Raw genomic sequence first — 24,284 nt, forward strand, 5'->3', positions numbered from 1 at the left:
TGTCTTGACAATGTCTACATGCCTAAATGCACTGAGTTGCGCCATGTGATTGGCTGCTTAGAAATTAAGTGTTAACGAGCAGTTGGACTGGTGTACCTAATAAAGTGGCCGGTGAGTGTATGCAATCCTCTTAAAAGGTAACATGAAGTAACCGACCGTTAACAAAATACCTGAGTTACAAAAAGTTTATATTCTATAATATATAATACAGAACAACAGTATAAAATCTGCACAATCAATTGAAATGCTTAGACTATATTTGTGCCAGTGTCAGTCTTAGTAATTCACAGTTTCAATCGGTTGTCAGCATGAGCCTCCACTGCGACTATCTGCACCCATAGTGGAAGACTTCACCGTGCACGAGGACCAGATAACAGGAGGGAGGCATTAAACACACGTCAGGCACCAAACACAGGTTAGGATTTCCCACAATGCCGCTTGGTAAATGCTTGAGGGAACTAAATCAGTCCCACCAAACTCCACCGCTGTTTGGAAGGATTGAGCGCCTTAAAGAAAACCAAAAGCTGTGCACAGGCTGAATAACGTACTTTGGTGGTTCAAGCGAAAATTCACTTTGCTTTTGGTGTGAACACAGCATTAAAGCTGCATCAATCAATTATCCACAAATAGGGGGCAGAAAAGCATAGAAGCAAGCCAACACAGCCTTTGTGTACAGTGTTAATTATAAGGTTGTTACTTCCAAACAATGGGCCTGCTAGTTATCCAGCACACCAAGCTGCGTTTGTGGCCACTGGTTTTGCTCTTTCAAATCTCAATAAAGCTGCAGTTATGAGGAAGCTCAAACCCAGTACTGGTTTGTCTGCAGTGTGGGCGTGGCGGTTCTAATGATTTGGGTAAATGACGAGGGGGAGCCATTCCTCCAAGTACTTATGAGCATGTTTGAATCAATGGTGTCATAAATCGAGGCCTGATTCTGAGTGAGCAGCCTATCTAGAACAGGACTCCCTGGGCAGCTGGGGTTCAGCGGGGTGACAGTCACGGTGGGAACTGTCGTGCACCTCTGGGGTTGACCTTGGTACGAGGGACCAGCGGGCGGTGGCTCCTTTGGTTCGGCGGCGTTCTGCTTTCTTTGTCTGTGGTGTCGGAGAAAGACAACCAGCACTACGAAGATGACTATGAGCAGAAGCAAGGCCAGCAGGGGTAAAATAACCAAGAGGGGACTGGTGGTTTTTTGAGGGTAGGACTCAACGCGCACCGGTGTGTTTCTAAAGGGAAAGTCCTCTGTTCCACGTGTTGGTTTGCCAAGAGTTGTGCTGAAAATGCTGGTTCGGTTGGAGTTCCCCCAGCGGTTGCGTGCCTTGAACTTCTGCTGGTTTTTGCTCGGTTGCTGGGTGGAGAAGAAAGCCGTGAACTGGACTGGCGAAGCACTTCCACTCTGGACGGGTGTATGAGGGGAAGATGATGTGGTTGGGACAGGGGGGCTCCTAGTTGTAGGAACAAGGCCTCGATCATATGGCACCACTGTGAAGTGGAACTCTCCTTTAGCAGGTTGGATGTTCTGAGCTTTCAGTACAAACACCAGTGAGTCGTTCAGCTCTTGAACTCCGGTCATGTTGGCACTCAGATCCAAGGCTACCCTCTCCTGTATCAGATCCTGAAAGGTGAAAGACTCAACTGCTCCAGTCTTCCTGGACATTTTAGGTTTTGTCCAAACAACCCTCCCATACTTTGGCTGGGAGATCATCTCAAATACAGGGTCACTATCACTGATATTGGCCAAGTCAGAGGCATTAAGGACGCTGGTGTTGAGTTTGACAGGAATCCCGTTGGGGATCCTCAAACCTTTCCTGACGTGGATCAAAGGTGTGACGCTTATGTTAAACATTTGCCCGCTCACATTTGCCTCTGAAGTGAAGGCTGTGAACTCAAAACTGTCCTCCGCAGAGATAAGGGAGATCATGTGGTAGGACAGCCTTCCAGCACGTAGATCCTCCTGTTCGAACATGGTAGACTCTTGGTTGTCCTTCAAAAGTTTGCCAAAGTTAGGAGGCCTTGTAATCTGGTAGCGAATGGTGATATTTTTCCCGTTGGTCTCAGCTGCCAGGTTGTCTTGTGTCAGGGATACTGAGGTCTGGCCTTGCAAAAGTGTCAATCTAGTGTAGTTGACCAGAGAAATGGTGATTTTGGTAACTTCTAGGTTGAAGAGTTTATATATGGGTTTATGATGGCCATCTGTGACACTGAAGTAGAACACACCAGAGACAGAGCTTCCATCATGGATGAAATAGACGCTTCCGTTATTGATCTGGGCTTGGGTGAAGGCCACTATCGACTCATCCAAACTTCCTTCCAGGGCTAGGTAACCATTGTTCGGCTTGCTAATCACAGAGAACTTGATATCCTCAGGAGGATCGTCCAAGTCTTCAACTTTGAGGTTCTCAGGCCCGAGGGCTACTGTATCCCCTTGCACCACCCTCAGAGTTGGTGATTTGGTTTTTAGCAAAGGTGGCTGATCATTCACAGGCGTGATTGTGATGTTGAGACGTTCCTCGACTACATCAATGATGTCCTGGGGCCGTTGGGCTGTCTTGCCTCTAGGATTTAGCCATGCACTGAATGAGAAGGAATCACGAGTTGTCTCCGAGTTGTCGTGCTTGTAGGTGATGCCAAACTTGTTCACGATAAACTGGGAGAAGTTGGGTTTCTCTTTGGTGAGGTTTCTCTCCCCGACCACTATGACACCGTGCTGAGGCAGAGAGGTCACCTGGAACCAAACCTCATGGGAGCTCCGCTGAGGCGTCGGCAGCTTGGACATCAGGTTGGTAGCGTCCAACTTGGATTCGTCAATGATGACGCTCTCCCCTTCCGTCACTTCAGCACCTAGCAGCAAGTAAGCATTCCAGCGGTCACCAATGACAGCATTGTTTAACACCTTAAATGAATAACTAGAGACCATTTTGTGGGTTTGCAACAGTTTGGGTTTGAAAGGTGGGGTGACCAATGATGCCTTCTGTACTACTTACCCTCCTACTTCTGGCGACCTCGTTATGACCAACCCCATCTTTGACCACGCACTTCAATTTTATATTAAATATACAAGTGTGAAGTTTTGAGACTGCATCGTGCATAATTGTGACTCTATCAGGGTAAAAAACAAATCAATCCACACATATGAACACCAGGCAAATACCTTCAAAACCACTAATCTGGTGGTTCCTACCAGGAGCGTTTCTATGATTCAAAGATGGGGGGCTCAACCCCATTGGACAAACAATTCCCACCCGGCCCAACAACTCCCAGGGGGGTCCAGTGAGGCCCGTCGGACAACTTTGCTATTGAATTGCATTTCTAAAAAAGTACCGTAAATTCCAGACTAAAAGCCACTACTTTCTTACTACGCTTTGAACCCTTCGGCTTATACAGGAAACAGAGCGGCTGCACGTAAAACTTGGCATTAATGAACCAATGGTGAGACGTTGGAGACGGCAACCTGAAGAACTCCGGCACGGACCACTGGCTTTTCTGCCGCGTGGACACCTGCGGCTTATAGACCCGTGGCGCCTTATATATGTGGACATATTTTTTTAGTTCTAAATTTAGGTGGTGCGGCTTATATTCAGGTGCGCTCTATAGTCCGGTAGCTGCTCTTCTTAATGTGTGGAATAACTTAGTTGTGGCGGTTCCCTCGCTTCGGACGGATGAGATGCTCATTGTTTTATTTCATATCGATTCAATTGGCGAAATATCTCAACAAACATTAAGTGGATTGCCATAGCATGTAGATGTATGTGGTCGTAGAAGATGAAGGGACTACCAACTGCAGCAATCCTCACCAATTTACCTCCCTGAGCTATTATGAGGTTATGAGATTGGATAGATAACAATTAATAAGCATCTTGTTTAATATCCCAAAATCCTTTGTCAAGTTAAAGTGTCAGTAATGAAACGCTACTCTTGTTACTCTTGTTCATACCTGTGTTTGCAAGCAGGACTGTGTTGTGTTCAGGTCCAGTATTCTCATAGGAAACGTTGATTCTGAAGGTCTGACTGTCCAGAGAAGACGGCGCTGACGCCACAGAGAAGGTCATGGAGTCCATTGCTTCCCAGCCCACGGACTCAATGGGGGTTTGAATGTACACGACTTCTTTCCTGTCCACCTGAGGAAGAAAAACAACCTCAGTGGGAACAGCCGCCCCAAAATCAAATCACATGAATACATTTGCACAACATGTAGATCAGCCATCAGAGTGATCACGATTTAATCAAGGGAAAAAAAAACACTCCCTGCCCTAATAAAAAAATAATTATTCACCACTGCAGACGACATTACCATAGTGCAAGAGTTAATTGTTATTTTAAATCGGCTTAGCTCAGCAGTAAATAAAGTGCACGGAGCATCGCAGCTTTAACTGTCAGAAATAATTCATTACGTAAACGCCATGTTCAATTCAGAGAGTCAATTTCCTGAATTTATATTTATTATCGTTACCTTTGAAATCTGACCCCTTTCCACATGGACGGAGGAATGTTGAACTGTTTAACATCCATTGCATTCCATGTTAAATGAGGGCAAAGTGGTGCTCTTCACTCACCATGTCTTGTGTGAAAGAGGAGATGTCCACCATTGAGTTGTCTGGCTGCCTCATCACCAGTCGCCCCAGTTTAGGATGCTGGATCACACTGAACGTGATGACGCGGTTGGAGGTGTTGCTGAGGTCATTGGTCACCGCCTGTAGGACCTCGTTAGTGACGGGAGCCGAAGAGCCTGGATGGGAGCAGTGAAATGGAATCACGGCAGTGACAGGTGGAGGCGCTCGTGTTTTCGCTCATGAAACCATAACTGTCAGGAGTTTGCTTTTAGTCGGTGTTGAGTTTGGCCGTGCATAAATGTTGCAAGTCCTTCTCACTCTGGAGGCGTTTCCCATCACTAAATGATGAAAAACAAGCACTGCAGTGGGCCGACAACAGTCCTTTGATGTGTTGAATTAAAGCGGCCCGGCAGACATCACAGGCTTTCTCTTATATTTCTTTTACAGCACTGTGCAGTGTTATATAAAATCCAAACAAGAATTTAAAAGTGGATGAGCTCGTTGCAGGATGCTTCCACTTGGGGGAAATCTAAAGGGAGACTGGTCCCATGGGCTTGATGACGGGGAATGATCACGTCTCTCTCTCCAATGAATCACACGGACTCTGTGCTGAGTCTATAAAAAGAGACTGCTGATAAATGATGGAAGGCCACCAAAGAGGAGGAAGAGGAGTCAAAGCACAGGGAAATTAATTCATCATATCGTGAGCACCCGCATGGTACTTATTAGTCTCTCATGGGAAAGTTCCCCCTGAGAGGAGGAAGCAGGGACGCATTTACTTCTCTTTCTACAATGAAAACCAATGTGGGCTCTAAATCACAGCAAGTTAACCAACACACTCAAACCGTGAGAACCGTTCACTCAAAATATACGTATGACATTGAGTGCTAAGCAGTCTCGTTGTACTGGAGGGAAGTGATGGTGAATTTCTTGACTTGGCCTACAGAAGAACAACGTCCCTCTGAGACCATGTGACCAGTTACAATACATTGTGCGTTCAAGAAGCGCTTGACAGAGTTCGAAGTAAATGTTCTCGTGTGGCATTTGCAGGCCGCAGCACAGCGACTCCCCGTCAGGACTCCTCCAGGTAAGCTGCTGGCTCTGAAGAGGCATACATGCATCCATTGAAAGGGGGGGGGGGGGGGATCCGTGCACACTCTGTCCCGAGCATTTGAGGGAAGAAATATCACCGAAAAGGGTTTCGCCCGACCCCCCCTCCCTCTGTGCCCCGCCTAGCGCCAAACATGGCTGCCTCAAACAGACAGTGGCACAGCTCAAGGACCCACTCCCCCCGTGGCTCATCCGAGCGGGCCAGTTGGCAGTCACAAACTCCTTCAAGCTCACAAGTGGGACCACTGGATGAAGTCCTGAAAATCAGGGAGGTGCTCACTGCTGCTTAGGCAACGTAAAGACGCGAGATATTCGAGACATAAGAGAGACTGTAGTCGGGCCGGTCGAAGGTCACATGATACGGAGAGCAGACAAGAGAACAACGCGCCACAACTGCAGGGAATATAGATATCAATTCTACAAAATATGTCGCTATGTTATATAAGTCATTTCCAGCAGGCGGCTGTGTAGCTACATCGTGACAGAGGCGTGACAAAGAGGACAGAAGAAAAGAATCAAACAGGAGTAGACACCAGCACATCTGTCGACGTTGTTTGACAATTGTTAAGCTGTAGAAGGATTCTCTTAATGCCAAGGCTCTACTCAGGGGGGGGGTTACCTGGGAACACCTTGAGCGGACGGTTTTTCTCCAGGCTAAGCACTAAGGCTCTGGCGGTGATGCTGAAGATCTGCCGGGGAGAGAAGTTCACCCCATCGTTGGCTTGGAAGCTGAATCCTCCAGACATGGCACCTGCAAATGTAATCAAACCACAACAGAGAGAATAATGATGAAAAGCTGTCGGGCGGACTCGGAGGCCACTTTGTTGGATTCTGTCTGTTGCGGAGGATGAACTGAAAGTTATCTTTTTAGACGTTTTATGGTACCGGCAAAATGTAGATAACAAAGAATGAACGGCCAATACTCAAATACAGAGTTCGTGTGAATGAATGAATTTGTGGGGTAAAGAAAACATTTCTCTTTTAACACACCATCATTTCTACCTTTCCTGTTGGTACAGGAATCCGAACAGTAGGCCCCATGAAGGCTGGTCCCAGACAGACGGACTAAAAAGTATTATCACCTCCACCCAGCCGTCTGAGGCACGTGCACAGTTAATAGAGGGAAGGTCCACAGTGGATGAGGAGATAGCAACTCAAACTGTTGGGGGATAGTAAACAGCTCCCTCTAGTGGGCGCAAAAGAAACGACAACGAGACAAATCCAGAATCTATTCGGCAGAACTGCAATAAATCCAAAGAGGATAAGATGCATCATCACTTTTGGAGCAATTCATTACTGGTCGTACTTGGAACAGTATGATTGATATTTTGTTAATAATGGAACATGGAACAGTACAGCTGCAAAAAAAGCCAGGACACCCAAAATTAAATAAAATCTTTCTGGTGACCCGTCTACATTATTTTGGAGTGAGTTGCCTTGTGTTTTTCTTCTTTCAGATGCGATGGTACTTCACGTCATTTGGTGTTTTGAGCATCCCAAGCAGAATGCAACATACTTGAATAATGTTTGAGAACTAGATAACTCATCTAGAAAACCAACAAAACCATCTAGACTAGTGGTTCCCCCCTTTGATGAGATGGAACATTGAAGGTGTAAAGTCAGTTCTGCATGACTTTATTTTTCTCCTCAGGTGCAACCGTGATGTAGCGCCCTATCTTTACAACTTGTTCGCAATTGTATTCGTTATCTTTTCTGTTTTTTCTACCAGTGCGTGTGTGTAGGTTGGTGATACGGTGGCACGGAGCCCCCGCCCCCCCACTTTTATCAAGACTGATAAAAAGCAATACATGGAGAAGGAAACTTGTGGTTGAGCGAGTAATGTTTAAATGATAATATATTATTTTGGTCACATGTCTGTTTTTTGGCATCCTGTTATTATTTTATACATAGTTTATAATGGGAGGGGCACTGTATACGTACTTGGCCTCTCCACCCTTCTGGTTTCTCTTATGTGGTTGTTTTTTATGTTGATGTATAGTGTTGGCAGGCGGTTATACTATATAATAACAGATTTGACCTTTGTGGACAAACAGCAGCTGCCCCTGGTCTACGTGCTGCTGGGTGAAGTTTAGCACCGCCTTCATGGGGTCACGCTTCAGGGCCAGGTGTCCGTTGCTGGGTGGGGTCACCATGAAGTTAAGCTCCGCTGGGGGCGTGTCCACGTCCTGCACCCTCAGATCCTCTGGCCTGATCTCCGTCATCGAGGACACCCACACCTGGATGGACACAACAGGTCCCAGCTGTTATTTTTGAGACAACATGAACATCCAGGGACACGGGGGCCTTTGGTTTGACACGGCTCAGGGCTTTGACAGCAAAATGACAGTTTGACATATAATTCGAGGGATGGAATGTTTTCATATTTTGTTACACAATGAGGCAAATTTCTTGGTATATATAAGTTGTTGTCTTTTTTTTTTTTTTTTACATTGGTGGATGCCAGGGTTTGAAGAGATCCCCTTCATTCAAAAGTATCAGATTGTCCGCATTATAGAATGTACTTTTCTTTTTCTGCTTGGATATATTATAATTGACAAGGAACCAAGACACCGGCATGTGTCCCTGTCATTCATGGTCATTGTACACAATGGAGCCAGGATTCTGAGGGTGGGGGTCCAGCCCGCGGCTATTTCACGTCATGTTTTTCTCCAGCTCCGTCACTTCTCCCTTCATCATCCACGCTGCACCAAGGAACAGTGCCCCGACAGCCACCCCCGAACGGGAGGCACCTTAACGAGACTGGGACAAACCAGGCCCCACGTCCCAGGACTGAACATAGTAAACACAGCACCCCCCCTGCTCCCATGGAGGAGGAACGGCCTGGAGCTAACGCAAAGTAACAGAGGAAGTCATTGGCGCGCGGGGCGCAGAGCTACCAGACCGTGCAGACACTCGGCGACGAAAGGATGAGCCGCCCTACTCGGGGCTGGAGGAAAGCGTTACGCAACGCAGCGTTAACCAAGCGCAGGTTGGAACGCCACAGCGGAGGGGCTGCTTCTCGGGTGTGATCAGCCGAAGAGGCTTTTTTCCTTTTCACAACATTCGGATTGGCTTAATGGGATGAGCACAGGGGTCACTATCAATATGCACAATGTTTTTCTTTGAACAAACCCACTTTACTCAAGTCAGTGCTATCAATATGAAAAAACAACCTTGTTTATACAGCTGATGCTGTGGCTCAGACAGCCTAAAGACTCAACTTTTTTCTCCTAAATAATTTGAATGGTCCCAAAGTTATCCCTGCATTTTTTATTGTCACACACACACACACACACACACACACACATACATCAATACAGAGATGATTTTATATTAAAGTAATGTATTTTAATGATGAGTTAGAGCGATCGTTATGAAATTAAACAGGTTACCAAAATAAAAAAGATTTGAGATTTTTAGGACTTTATAGAGCTCAACCGTATGTTAATGTGACTCCATGCAAAGGGGAGTCACAGAAAAATTATTTTTTATCAATTTGGGAGGGACGCCTTTCATGTCAAGGTTCATGCAAAGATGTTGATTAAAGCATGAGCCAGTCGGTGAAAAAGAATTATTTCCAACATGAGTGTGAGATATCCTGGAGGTGGTGTTTTACCTTTGAGAACCACTAAATGTCAGGTAACACTGGGGTCAACATGGCCCGTAAAGGACCTGAAGGCGGCCTTAATTAGAGGCTGGGCTGTAACTAGCAGTGAGCTTGCCTCCCACCTGGCTGTAAGAACAGAAGCACATGAGTACTTTCAATTAGCACCAGTAAACCCCCCACATGGCGGCACCATTCCCACGGCATATCGTCCTCCTACATGAGAAGACTGCACCTCTGACCATCCCCTGCAGGACATCACAGCGGGATCCGTTTGGGGAACAGTATCAGTGTGACTCACCAAATTCAAAGACGAGACATACGAGATCAATTTGCATGAACAAGACAGAGCGTCTGCTGCTCATTGCTGCAGCTTTGGAGCCTGAAAGGAAGGTCGAGTTGAAGCCAAACGCACTCACGTCTTTGATCTGCGTTCGGGCAGACCTCATCGGTTTGTTGAGGTGCTTTAAAGGACTTGCGGTGGTGACCTTTACATTACAGTAGAGACATGGCAGCATAGAAATACACTGTGGCAGACGGGGGCGCCGGTCACACCTAAAAGTGACACCAAAATAAATCCACTTTAGTTTGACCTGTAAGCCATATTTAGAGTATTCTCACTGTTTTACCATTCAAACTAACAGCCCTTTCTACTGAGGAACTTGAGTGGTTATTCCATCTATGCTCGAGCCCAAGTCTCAAGACTTCATTAAAAATAGATATTCTAAATATAGCATAGTGTTAAACCAACACTGGTGTGTTTTTTGAAGTGACTAAAATAGGTTTTGCTGTCCACAGTCGGTTTCTCCAAGCTTTGCTCTAGGAAATACACAGACTGGAGAAGTACTTGTTTCATTACATTGTATTTTACAGGAGACTCTGCTCACAGTTTATGTGAGAACACAATAAGTTCTATGCCCACTTTTACCCTGGTATATAATCAATGATAAATTCCCACTCAGAAACCACCATAGAGTGCTGATGTGTCAGCGGGATGGCATCCTCTCTCCGTCATAGATGACCCAACTAAATCATACATAATGTACTGGTCTCCTTGCCTTACTGGTATTTCTCTGGATCGTGTTCATCTTATCTGTGTCCTTTGTTGGCCTCTTGGACTAGAAAGTTTGTGTATATTTCACAGAAGAGCACATTTCATCTTGGTTAAAAAGCTGTTTTTTGGCAAAGCTGTTAGAAAAGCAGCTTTTCAAGAATGAATAAATTCCTCTGTGACAGTAAGATAACCTTTCATGCGGTGCGGTGGCAGAGAGCAAAATCCAGACCTTTGATCTTCCATCCAGTGAAATAATGATTAATAAATCAATCAATAAGGATTTCCAGTGACAAATTGGCAGGAATTACAAGATGCTCCCTTTAAAAAAGAAATATCCACAATTCCACATTAAACTAAATTAACACTTCAACGGAGGGGAAGTTGAAAGGATTCCAGAGGAATTCAAGGCATTTGGGGCAAAGCCGCACAGACAATAGACCTTTACTTGAGCCTCTTTGCGGCTGGACCTCGGCACATGGACACATGCCGGACAACCTCAGTCTAATTTTTACCAGTACAAAATAAATAACAATATACCGGCAGGGTTTCTTTGGATGGAGGTAGAGAAGACTGAGGTGAAGTAGAGGAAACTGGGCTGAACTGAGCACGACATGGTCAGTGTTTTCTATTTGCAGCCCATGCCATCATGCCACTCACGCTCGCCACTCTCGTGGAATGGACTAAATGGGAGCGACATATTTTCAGCAGCAGGACCTTCTGTCTGCGTTTTGCCTGTGGGCTGTTTTCCATTTGATCTAAACTCTTTTGCATTCATGAGGAAACTTTGTATTAACTTCCAGTGAACCTGAATTACAGCAGCTGCCGCTTCATTTCACCGCCGGCCGATGCAGCAAAAAGCCTTTTTTTTTTTAGTAACCTGATAATTATTTTGAAAGCTCAACGCTTTAAACACCACAACAGACCTTCCTACAATGAGAACCACCAGATGTCTGTTCTGTGCTGCATCCCAAACACAGTTCCCCCAGCCCAACCAGCCAGCCAGCCACGGCGACTCCACAGAAGAAACAGGAGGATATGGTGCCAGACGTGCTGGTAAAAAAGAAAAAAAGTTTAAATATAGAGCAGCCGTGCCGACTCACCCTGAGGACCCTGTTGGCTGTAATAACAGGAGGCTCGTCGTTGACAGCTGTAACCTGGATGTGCACCGTCTGGGCCGCGCTCTGCTTCCTCAGGCCAGTGTCATTGGCCGCCACGGTGAAGCAGTCGGCTGACGTTTCGCTGCTGTCGTGGATGTAGTAAATGAACTCGTGCTCAACCTGATGAACAAACCATGGAGATGATTAAAAAGTGCTTCCAAACATGAGCTGGACACTACCGTTGGGAATAACAATACAAATGCAGTATAATCAGATTATTACCAATATTGCTCATTTTTAATCCAGCAATAAACTGCTGCTCAGTTGCCAATATCTCACCTGCCTCCTGGTGAACGAGGTTATGGCCACACCAGGATGCCGCGAGTGCTCCACGTGGCCGTGCCGCGGGCGCTCAGTCAGACTATACAGGAAGTTGTTTCCCGAAAAGTGCCGGTTGGTGACTTTGAGGACGTCCTGGGTCAGCGCCTTGGACGCGCCCTCGTTCAGAGTGAAATTGGAGACCTGGAGCGGGATGAGGCGTGGGATGATGTCGACAGACATCCTGATGCCGCTGACGTCAGTCACCCCATTGGTGGCATCCAGGACGAACGTGTCGTTCACTCGCTCGGGTTCCGTTTGCACGTACTGGATGTTTCCGCCGCCGACGTCCTCTTGGGTGAACGTGTTGACAGGGGACTGCTGGGTTCCGATGTAGCGCTCCTCCGCTTCGACGAAACGCCGGAGAAAGCCATGAGACGGCGCCACTTTGACTGTGAATGCAATCTCAGATGGCAGGTTGTCCTCGTGAGTGACCTGCAACAATCCAAAAACACACATTCACTGGTTAAAAATGAAAAGCTCCTTGGGCCACTACTGTTTGGTTTTTGTTTGGGTCTCAATGTAACCTTAAACAGGATAGTAAAAGGTGGTCTTTCACTCGGTTGTATTGTGATATTTAAATGATATGACAAAATGTGCAGTTGAAACTGTATCTAAAACACAATGTGCAGGTTTGTTTAACACCTTATTTTAGGAATTGGGTTTTAAAAACTCTAAAACAAAATGTTTAAATCAAAACATGCACGGATTCCAAATGCAAGTATCCATTTGGTTATTATTCCGAATTGGCCATAATCGAATTGGTAAGATATAAATACATGATCGCCAACTCGCAGTGGGTCTGTTCCGAAACACTCACCTCTAGTTTTGTCCCGCTAACCGTCACTGGTTTTCCCTCCTCCACCAGCAGGCTGTTGTGATGCAGCACAATGGGAGGCCTCTGATGACTTTCCAGGTAAACCTTCACATTGATCCTCACCGCTAGATGCAGACCTTTAGCGCTCACTGTTAGGTTGAAAGAGTCTGCGAGATGCCTGCTGTCGTCGTGCCGGTAGGAAACCAGCCCATCCTTAAAGTCACACTGCGAGAAGGACTCCACCATCTTCTCATTGCGGTATAGACCCCCGTACTTGGGAGCCCCATCCAAAATGAACAGGACTTCTTGGTTGTCTCTGATGTCCAAATTTGATACAACGCTAAAGTTACCAGTGGAAAAGGTCACGGACCGGCCCTTCTGGACCAGCAGGCCGGTGTTGTTGCCAACCCTCAAGAAGGGGTCGTGCGCGCTGATGTCCAAGAGGCTCGATACAAAATGCTGTCCGTCGGAGACAAAGAGCACAAACCTGCCCGTGCTCACGCCCTTGTGAATGAACAACACTCGCTTTTCTTCCAGATCCTTCTGGCGAAACTGAAAAAGGCGATGGGCGGTGTCGTTAACCAGCACCAGGTCTCCCATTGGGATGCCTCGGCGAGTGTAAATCAACTGGCCATCGTCAAAATCAGAGTCTGCATCATGATACCGCAAGTCCTCTATGGTGAGTATCTTCTGCCCATCTCTTACTACATGGAACACTTTATCAATAACACGTACGGGCTTTTGGTCATTGACTAGCCGAATAGTAATGTTGAACACGCCTTCTTTGGAGCCGATATCATCTGCTGTGACCAAGGATTTGAAACCTTGACTGGTGGAGGTTATGAAAGTAAACTGGTCTTGTGTGGTTTCACTGTCATCATGGATGTACATTATCCGTTCCTCCAATACATCCTGGTTACTAAAGGTTAGGATGTTGTCGTAGCTAGCGTTGGAATTTGACTTGCTAATACGGGCCAGCTTCCCATGTTTGGGGGTGCTTGTTATTGTGTAGTACATATCCTTTGTGCTCAAAGTCTCTGCAAACAGGTTGTCTTTCGTGATTAGTTTACTTCCTCCCTCCTGCAGTGAGACTCCGTCATTTCTTATGAACACACTGTTTACATCAGCTTTGATGGAAAACCGGAAGTCATAGTATTGGGACTGAGCGTGTTTGGAAACCAGCTGAAATTTGAACCGGTCACTTGTATCTTCATAAGGCCTGTCGACGAGCTCGTAATGTACTTTTTGATCCGTTAAATCTTTTTGGCTAAAGGTTGAGTTCTTCCCCAAGACTGTCCCTTCGAGCAGGAGTTTCCCTTTCTTTGGTGTGGTCAGAACCCGGTAATGGATGGCTTCCTCTGAGAGGACTACACCTTCAGCTGTGGCTAAAAGACACTCTGAGTCCAGTGTCACTTTGCGAACTTTATCCATGTCAATCATAACATTCCTCACCAGGTGGTAATTTACCCACTTCACAGTGATTAAAAAGAGGATTTCAGTGGTTTCCCTTGAAGCCACAATAACTCTGCTCTTAAAGTAATCAGTGGCGTTGGTTGTCTGAATGTCTTGATAGGTACTGACGTACCTCAGGCGCTCTTTTTCGAGAAGCCTTTGGGAAAACGAGTCAGTAGGTCTCCATTCACCACTGGAGTGAAGTCTTTGGAGTTCCCCATACTGAGGCGCTTCGATGATATCGAATCGGATGTCTACGACTTGTTTCACGGCATTGGTTTGCACAGCCAGCTGCTTTGAACCAAGTATAGCAGTCTCTCCTTGAATGATCTCAAGGCCTGTGTTGTTTGCTATCTTATACTCCAGCGCTACAGCCATGACCCTTAAGACAACAGTGTTGCTGACCTTTTCTCCGTCGCTAACTCTAAGAACAATTCTTGAGTTTCGAACTCCTGCATGAACATAGAACACCCTCAGTTCCTCAAGGTCTAAATATGAGAACGCTGTCACAGCCTCTCCTGGGTTGTTCTCAACTTCCAGATATCCTGCGTCAGCGTTCAGGTTCCCAAGCACAGAGAAGACGAGGTCGGTGTAGCTGCTGTCGATGTCGGTGGCTTTCAGGACATCAGTGGTTAGGCGTTTCTTTGAGTTCTCCAATAGGACAAATAGATTTCCTTCAGGGAGACTCAATTCGGGCGCATCGTTGGTGGGTGTCACAGTAATATTGTAGCGGTACAATTTGTTGCTCTTCAGATAATCAGGAACTTTCTTTCTACTGCTTGAATACATTGAAAACATGAAGAAGTCATCCGGTTCCTCGGAGCCTCCATGGATATACATCACTCGCCCGTGCCAAAGGTCCAACATGCTGAAGGTGTTCTCCTCTTGGTCCTGATCAACATCAAGCCTTACCTGACCATGAGTTGGTTGCTCCTGGATTTGGAACATGATCTGGGACTGTCGAATGCCAAGCTTCTTGAAGTCCAAGACTACCTTGATGTGTTTGGCCTCGAGAGATGCTCGACTGCCCTCCTGGACCACAAGGTTTTTGAGCTGCACAAAATTCGAGCCGTAATTTCTGTCCAAACCTATTGCGAGGGTGGACATCTGAAGTGGCGGTGTTGGTGTCGGAAAGTGCAAGTTGTGTAACGGAGCACTCGTTGGACTCACAGTGGTCGAGGGTTCTGTTTTTATCTCCAGCTCACAACCAACTGAGATATCCTTGGAGACTACGGCGTTGGAGAGACCGGTTGTTACTCCATTGACTTTGATATTCTTTAAACATCCTTTAAAGGAACCTCCTCTGACACGCTTTCCAGACACAGAGACAAGGCCCACCTTTCTGACTTCTGCTCTAGTGCCGTCATCGACACCTCCGACAAAAAGATAACCTCTCAGCTGAAGCCCCTTTGAACCAGAGCTAATGCTGCTTTTCACCATCTCTCCGTCGACAGTAAGCTCCAGGCTTTTGGAAGTGAAATGCAACTTCATAGAATGCCATTTCCTGTCATTGATGAACGTGAGGGATCGAAGCTCGGTTTTGGTTCCACCTTTACCAACAATGGCCACTGGCAACCCTTCCTGAATCTCCACAGCCACAAAGTCCCCCTCTCGGGCAGAATTGTACAGGATAATTCCCTCTTTGGCTGAAGTATGCACGATACTCTCAAATGTCGCTTCGTGCTGGGCGTTCCAGGTGGGAAGAGAAATGTAAGCCCTGGAGCTGAAGAAGCTGATAGGGTCTTCCTCTGTAGCAGAGAATTGGGGACTGCAGCCTAAAGACACCTCGTGGACATTGAATCCTGTATACGGCCTCAGGGATGACACCAAGTCGTGTTCGTTGAAGACCACCTCATCCATGCAGCCCCGGAAGCTGACCACGTCTCTGGGGAGGTAAAGTCTGTCCAGGCCTCCTAAACCTCCGACATAGAGCCATTCAAAAATCGGAAGATTGTGATTGTAGCCGGACATCTTTTTATCTGAGTGAGAGTTCTTGTCCACAGTGAGAGTGACAGTGCTCAGCACATGACGGACCTCCACCGAGTGCCAAGCCAGGTCGTTGAGCTGGGTGCCACCCTCTGACCGCAACACCACCTCCCCCAGTCCGAGGTCCACTTTCAGCTAAGAGAAGAAACAAAATAACAGGAGTACAAGTTACGCTATGATACATGAATGAAAAGCTAAAAAAAAAATCTTCTTAAGATCTGTTTATAGATGGCTATTTTTAGTAATGTCCCACATTCAGAATGATTGCAGTTGGGCCGGCAATGAGCCTCTAGCCTTCTGAATTGATCCCCTAACTCTTCCTCCTGCATTAGCACACGTAAGTTGGTTTCACTTTGGTTTCTTGGCGACATGTCATAGCTGTTGACGACTTATTGTTATGTTTGGTGCTGAAGCATCAGTTGTGCCCAGAGAATGATTCATCCTTCAGGATCTCTTTGATGAATCCACATTGCTTGATGTTTTTCAATACAATCTCAACAACTATTGGGTAGATCACCATCACATTTTTTAGACGTTCATGGTCACCTTTAATACTAAGCTAAAAGTACAATCTCCCATAGCCTATCCTAAGGTTTATGGCTTAAATGACTCAAATGACTAGAGGCAGACACTGTGACACCTTTAAAGGGAAAAACAGGATATAGACTACTTAAATATGACATCATTTGTTATTATAGCCGTTTAAAGCAGGAAGTGAACGATCATCTCCTTGCCTTCAGCAGTGTCCAAAGAGCATCATGTCACCATCTCAAACCAATGCTTGTCAGGGCCCGAGTCCCTGCTATTGTGGGTTTCCAGGGAGCGACGCTCATGTCTGACTCGAGCGGAATGAGACCCCGAGCACGAGGAGGACTTGTGCAAGTGAAACAAAAATTTTTCCCGGTGATGTGTCAGTTTAATGAACAGAGACGGGCAGCTCATCACTCGTGCTCACTGAAAAATGCAGCGCAGTTGGCGATACCGGGCAGTATTCACTAAAAATAGTGCATCCAGCTGGACACACACACCGGTCTTTTAACTGTGCCTGACCTCATGAAGGCTAATGAATATTGTGGCAATATTAGCATTATTATGTACCCAAATTCATTAAATATATTTAAAAATACATTTGAAATTTAGAGGAATTATATAGAAAGATAAAGCTTCATTACTTTTAAGTGGCGGCCGGCCGATAGAGGGCAATGGGGCGTGGCCCAACCATGAGCACAGATAGAAAGAAATATATATTAATTTTTGTTGTTTATTATATTTAAAATACATTTTACAAATGGTCAATGTTTGTGTTTTTGAAGTGGATTATATACTCTAATATCTTTAAATAAAGTTATGTGCCAAAAAAACAAGTTCATAGAAGCAGTACGGATAAATCAAAAAGATTCTAATATGGTTGCAAGAGGCGGTCTGGGGCACAGGGGTTGTCACAAATCCACTGGCAAATATATTCAGTCCCACAAAGATCACTACATTACTCACACACAGATCACAGATCAAGATCTGCTGCCTTCATAATCCTCAACATTACACTGTGACAACTGACAAGTATGGGGTTAACCCTCAGCTGGCATCAGGCATGCTTGTCCACTTGCGTTACCGTGCTGAGACTGACGCCAACGACGCTTAAGGCGTTGATAGTGTGTGTGTGTTTGGTGATCAAGTACAAAAGGTGTGTGTGTGTGTGTGTGTGTGTGTGTGTGTGTGTGTGTGTGTACTGCAGGCCTGTCCATGTACGCGGGTGTGCACTTGTGTGTGCGGTCATGTGTGCTTGAACGTAGATGCTCACGTGCTGGGGGCCACGGATGTACCCACCTGCAGGCGACCGGCGCGCAGCTCCAGCAGGAAGTAGTGGGTCTGGCCGGCGGCCAGGAACAGCAGGCCGCCGGCGCTGGAGGTTCGGAAGCGAATGCGCAGCGTGTTCTGGTCGGACGCCTCGGACGCCTTGAGCTGCACAAAGCCGTCGCCGTAGAATGAAGCTGGAGAAAGGGACGTCGGAGGGAGGCGGGGGGGTATTTTTTTAAGACAAAGAGAAAGAGGCAGCGCGTGTACATAACGTGGCGCTCACCGTCTTTCGCAGACTGACCAATCAATGCTTAACACAGTAGCAGAGACTACAGCAAACACACAGCATGCTCAGTTTGTACAGCATTGTGCTCTTAAAATAACAAACATGTGACATTTAGATGTAAAAGTCAGGCCATTTATCCTCCAGGTTGTTCTCTAGAAGTGTGGTTTGTGTGTGCGTATGAAACGCACACAAATTATAACTCTGCACACAGTAAAAGAATGCGTGGAAGATCCTCTGCTGGGACTCACCTCTCCTGGTGGGCCTGCTGAGTTTGTTCCTGGATAATTTACACTCATCAAAGTATGACACAGTGCAATTATGAGGCACTTTTACATGTAGAGCAACACACTCCTTTACAGGATGAAACAAATCATGACATCTGCTCGTTCCGTGGCGCTTAAGAGAAAGTTACTCGCCTATTGTCCAGATTTGTTTGAGAGGACTCTTTTATTTTATTATATTTTAAATGGGTTTGACTTAAATGCCACAACAGAGGCTGAGGATGCGGGCGAGGAGCTGGGAGGAAGTCGGACATGTTTGGGCCTGCCCTGCCCCAACAGGAAGCTTCAACCTGAACATGAAAGGCGCTGACACATCGCGTTCCAGAAGCAACTGTGGCGGACCAACGCAGCCGTCTCCCCTGACCTCCCAATCATCCGCGCTCCCAAACCGCTGTCCGGCTCACCACGCAAATTCAAGAAGGTTAACGGAGGCGTCGCCCTCCTGCTGTTTGTAGTTTGTGACCCAGAACAGCACGCTGCTAATGGGGCTGAGCTATACTCACCGGGGAGGCAGCCTGCAGTTAATGGGAGTTAATGCTTTGCTGTTACTCCGTTAATGCACTAATTGGCTCGACCGACTTCAAATCGGTGCAACATAAATCCACTCAATTAATCCAGTAAAGCACGTAAATCCGCCCCTCGGCCATATCGATGTACAGCGGGCAGTCCACAGGAGCCCATTGCAGGGAGACCAAACGCGATATAAATCAAGCTAAGCGTGCACTTAGACTTTCAAATATAGATTCACGTTATATATATGACATATGTATATTATTTATATAAATATAGAGAGAGCGACATTGATTGATATGACACACCTATTAGGCAGAAGAGAGAGTGCTTTGGTAACCCTCATCTCTCAGGCGTTCTCAAAATAATTGGCGGATTTTGCACGTTCTTTGCTTATCGACGGTTTACTAAATGATGTGTTGTATCTTTGAGACAAACAAAACTTTTTTTTACCTCGTCGTTGATAAAAAATAACTCATCAATTACTCTGACAACTATTTCTGGATTTGACTAACAGAATACCATAAAAGTGTGGAAAGATCTCACAAAATGTAAACTCCCCACATGTTGTTTTTTGGCTGACCAACAGTCCAAAACCTAAAAGACATTCAGATTATTATCAGATAGGACAAACAGACTCCATATTATCACAACTGAAAAACTGCAACCAGTGAATATCTGTTGCTTGATCGCTGACTTGAAATAAATCAAATGTCCAGATTATTTATTTTCCTTCAATTGATTAGTCCTGAAAGCCCTCCAATCTTGCCTCCCCTAATCTTTTTTACGATTAAAAAGAATATATATTCCAAAACCTGTAGCTGTCAATCAAACAGAGCTTCTTCTTTTGATTAGAACTCATTAAGTTAATAACCATAGCTCAATAGATTTCTAGTCAAACAGCTTTTTAAGTAACGACACGTTCTCCAGTCCACACATGGTTGCTCCATGAGCCCGCTGTGGTGCCCATCAGTGCACTCGGAGCACCACTGTTTTGCACCGATTCACACATACAAGTGTGCCGCGGCTGAATAATCAACCCAATGGGAACGCACAAAGTTTGGAATTGCTATATTTTTTTTTACCAAAGATCTCTCCTAAAAGTCAAAAGGTTTGGACACACTCTTTGAATTAGAAAGGGAGAAAATGAAAAACTGTCCATACTTTTGACTGCTTCTGTATACATGCTTTATTTTCTTGTTTTTTTTATTTAGAGAAAATAATCTGGTAGTTATTCCTGCAGTTTGTTGAAATTAAAAGAATTTAATGAACATAGTCAGTACAGCTGCAAACAAACCTATCGATTGGCCCACAGTCACAACGTCCAGCTCTGCAAGGACCCAGAGGCAGACTGACTGTCCTTCCTCATAAATACATCATGTTCATTCATCTAACTGCCTCCATTTTTTTCCCCAGAAAAAAGAACCCAGTGATATTTGCTCCTTGACATTCACAGGGATGGACGTGCATGCTCAATTGTATTTTGGTGGTTGTCGTGGTGACGTTAAGGCCATATGATAGAGTGTCATGTTTGGTTATAAAAAAATGTACTGGATTCTTGAAAAGCCAGGAAAATATGGAAAGAAAATGTCATGTTTCTGTTGACAGTCTTCTCACATGCTGAGACACGGACATTTTTACAGCGGGTGAAGTAAGTATTGAACACGTCTCCCCTTTTCTCAGTAAATATATTTCCAAAAGGAGCTATTGACATGAACTTTTCACCAGATGTTGGTAACAACCCAAGTAAGACATACATACAAATAAACCAAAACAAAGAAGTTCAGAAATGAAGTTATGTGTAATAATGTGAAATGACACAGGGAAAAAGTATTGAATACATGAAGAAAGGGAGGTGCAAAAAGGTGTGGAAAGCCAAGACAACAGCTGAAAACTATCAGTAATTAAAAAGCAATCCAGACCCTTGTCAGTGCAAATTAATATCGGCTGGTTCCGTCCCAACTGATGGCCTTCAAGAAGGTCTCATTGCCAATGTGTCACACAAGACACGTCCCATGATGGGTAAAAGCAAAGAGCTGTCTCAAGACCTTCGCAACCGAATTGTTGCAAAACACAACGATGGCATTGGTTATCGACGCATTTCTAAGCTTCGGAATGTTCCAGCGCTAATGGAGCCATAAAACAGAAGTGGAAAGAATCATTTCACCATAAATGTATTTTGACCAGGTGCTCCTCGCAAGATTTCTGACAGAGGAGTGAAAAGAATAATCAGAAGAGTTGTCCAAGAGCCAAGGACCACTTGTGGAGCGCTTCAGAAAGACCTGCAATTAGCAGGTACTGTTGTCTCAAGGAAAACAGTCAGTAATGACTCCACCGCCATGGCCTGTGTGCACGCTCACCACGCAAGACTCCATTGATGAAAAAAGGCATGTTGAAGCTCGTTTAAAGTTTGCTGCACAACATTTGGAGAAGCCAGTGAAATACTGGGAGAGCGTAGTGTGGTCAGATGAGATGCCATAGTACACACCATGTTTGGAGGAGAAATGGCACTGCACATCACCCTCAAAAACACCATACCAACAGTGAAGTTTGGAGGTGGGAACATCATGGTGTGGGGCTGCTTTTCAGCAAATGGTACTGGCAAACTTCACACAATTGAAGGAAGGATGAATGGGCAAAATGACAGAGACATTCCTGACAGAAATCTGCTGCCATCCACCAGGATGAAACGAGGGTGGGCATTTCAGCAAGACAACGATCCTAAAAACACAGCCAAGGAAACTCTCAACTGGTTTCAAAGAAAGAAAATAAAGCTGCTAGAATGGCCCAGTCAATCACCTGACTTAAATCCCATTCAAAATCTATGGAAAGACTGAAGATCAAGATTCATAGAAGAGGTCCACGGAACCTTCAAGATTTGAAGACTGTGTGGAAGAATGAGCCAAAATCCCACCAGAGCAATGCATGCGACTAGTTTCTCCAGACAGGAGGCGTCTTGAAGCTGTCATTACCAACAAAGGCTTTTGTACAAAGTCTTGTTCAATACTTTTTCACTGTGTCATTTCACATTATTACAAATATCTTTGTTCTGTTTTTTTGTATGTAAGTCTTACTTGGGTTGTTACAAACATCTGGTGAAAATGTCATGTCAAAAGCTCCTTAGGAAATATATTTACTGAGAAAAATAGTGACGTGTTCAATACTTACTTCACCCGCTGTAAGTGTGGGGGGGGGGGTATACAAATGAGAAAGCAGGGTGCTCTACCAGTAAACCATTCCAACACATGTGAAGACACAGGGGTTGGAAGGTTGTTCTGTAATCAACATGTCTGCATTGGCAGTGTCTTAGGTGACATTTCACGAACAAAGCCAGCGACCTTTCTAACAAAACACCCGCTTGCGTTTAATTTGAGGGCTGAGAGCAGCGCCTGTCACTGCCTGCATGCGCCGCTTTTACACAACAGATGAAGTGGACGGACTGAAGTGCCTCTCTGGGTTTTTGTTGACTTGTTCTGCAGCTCTGGAAGGCAGATACAATGTGGATGCATTAACAAAAGATTTGCAAACACTGCAATATCTCATATATATATATATATATATATATATATATATATTTATGCATTGAGGTAAAACAATTGACGGTCATGGTGAGAAGGAGAAATGGTGAAACAAATCCTGATAATCCCGGAGGAGAGGAAGCAGAGCGTTGATAGGGGCTGAATTGAGATGGCACATGCATGGGATCAAATATACCAGAGGGGCTAATGAAGCCACCATGGATGCAAACACATCTGAGGCTGTGAGTCATGGAAGAGCAACACACACACACACACACACACACACACACACACACACACACACACACACACACACACACACACACACACACACACACACACACACACACACACACACACACACACACACACACACACACACACACACACACACGCACGCCTGTCCGATTCTTTAAGTTCAATAGGAGTGTGCAGTTGTCACAGTCATTGTTCCACCAGACATCACAGTCCCACTTGCGAGGCGCGGTTATCTCATGGCCCAGGATGAAACACTAAGGTAAAGAATCAAGCTGCCTGGAAAAGGGAACAAAATGACTATTTGTGGTATAAATTAACCGTTGGTCACACTATACACTATTTCATCAATTGGGTTTTGGTTCACATTTTGAAGACCTGTAAACCTCTCCAGTAACTCAACGTCACGTACGTGTGGGATGCGGGGAGACGGCGTTTACAGTGCATTTCTCGTGAGTGCCGATACAGAAATAGTCTACTGTAGCCTACGCATAAAGGACATAAGGACGGCCATTAAAAAGCTAATCATCACTGACAGAACTTAGAACCCCGACATTCTCAAGTAGCCTTCAGGGTCAAAGAATTTCCACCTGGGAGAAACTCTTCAAAGTTATCCCATGTACTCATGTGTCATGAGATGAACACATGGGCATTGAAAGCACCATTTGTTCTCGTGGAAGGGAAAGTTGTTACCTCCCGACGCCAGCTCGACCAGGAGCGACCACCACAGCAGCGCGCGCAGCCACCATTCCCTCCTGTTCAGCCCGCAGTCCATCGTTGTTCTCCCGGTGGGAACACACACGCTGCCGCACATGTACGGTTACATTTGGACAGACATGTTTTTAACTTCTTTAGCTGTGAAGCTCTTGCAGCCTAAAAGCGGACTGGACCGACGCGAGTCCTCCCGAAGCTCCGCCCCCGCCCGCGTGTGCGTGTGCGTGCGGGTTTCTTCTCAAATAAAGCATGTTAAACTCCGTTTTCAAAATAAAAGCCAGAGAAATTAGAAGAACTACTAGTTTTTAATGAACATTATTTAGATTGTACGTAAGATGCATGCTTGTGACATTGCAGATATATTTTACTTTGCATTTTGTATTTAATCCTCCAGGTCAATTCAAGGCAGTGGCGACCGGCGACTGCCCCTCCTTGAGCCCTATAAAAGAAATAAAGAAAATAAAAGATAATATTAAATTAAAACATGTAAATGTCTATGTTTTTGAAAAATGGAATGCATCCAGTTTTATTTGAAAAATATATTTACACAAAATATATGCTTTTTCTGCACGTCCCGTCTTAATGCGTGCTCTCGAGATTTCCCCCAGAAGGCAGGCCTTTAGCCGATTGCTGATTAAATAAAAAAAACATTGAAAAAAAAAATTATATATATATATATATATATTTTTTTCAATGTAGTAAAATATTGGATTTATGGTATAGGAGTAGATGGAGAAAATGACTCTTCTTCTCTCTTGATTTATTTAACTTCATCTTTACATTCAAGTCTTCTTTAATTCAGTATGATGTTACAAAAGTATGGTTTATTTAGAGTCAAAAAGAACATAAAGCATGGCTACCTTGTGACTGATGCC

General features: G+C 45.2%; 1 protein-coding gene across 1 annotated transcript; it reads right to left on the reverse strand.

Moving 5' to 3' along the window:
• On the reverse strand, window positions 1–23,606 carry cspg4ba (chondroitin sulfate proteoglycan 4ba). Its single transcript, XM_037483036.2, has 10 exons — window positions 23,389–23,606; window positions 17,876–18,039; window positions 12,614–16,183; window positions 11,755–12,228; window positions 11,419–11,595; window positions 7,699–7,897; window positions 6,280–6,411; window positions 4,554–4,726; window positions 3,935–4,118; window positions 1–2,841 (listed from the first exon to the last, which is right to left on the reverse strand). The coding sequence occupies exons 1-10, from the start codon at window positions 23,507–23,509 to the stop codon at window positions 800–802; spliced, it is 7,236 nt and encodes a 2,411-aa protein (XP_037338933.2). The 5' UTR covers window positions 23,510–23,606; the 3' UTR covers window positions 1–799.
• Window positions 23,607–24,284: the final 678 nt, after the last annotated feature.

Source organism: Pungitius pungitius, chromosome 5, assembly GCF_949316345.1.
Source record: "Pungitius pungitius chromosome 5, fPunPun2.1, whole genome shotgun sequence".
In the NCBI taxonomy this organism is placed as follows: domain Eukaryota; kingdom Metazoa; phylum Chordata; class Actinopteri; order Perciformes; family Gasterosteidae; genus Pungitius; species Pungitius pungitius.

Bases quoted from the DNA above. Each gene is read 5' to 3' on its own strand.
- cspg4ba (XM_037483036.2), bottom strand. From the start codon at position 23,509: ATGTGCGGCAGCGTGTGTGTTCCCACCGGGAGAACAACGATGGACTGC. The intron at 7,898-11,418 runs GTGAGTCGGCAC...GTGTCCATCCAG, and splicing joins CAGCCAACAGGGTCCTCAGG to GTGTGGGTGTCCTCGATGAC. The intron at 6,412-7,698 runs GTCAAATCTGTT...TTACATTTGCAG, and splicing joins GCTGCTGTTTGTCCACAAAG to GTGCCATGTCTGGAGGATTC.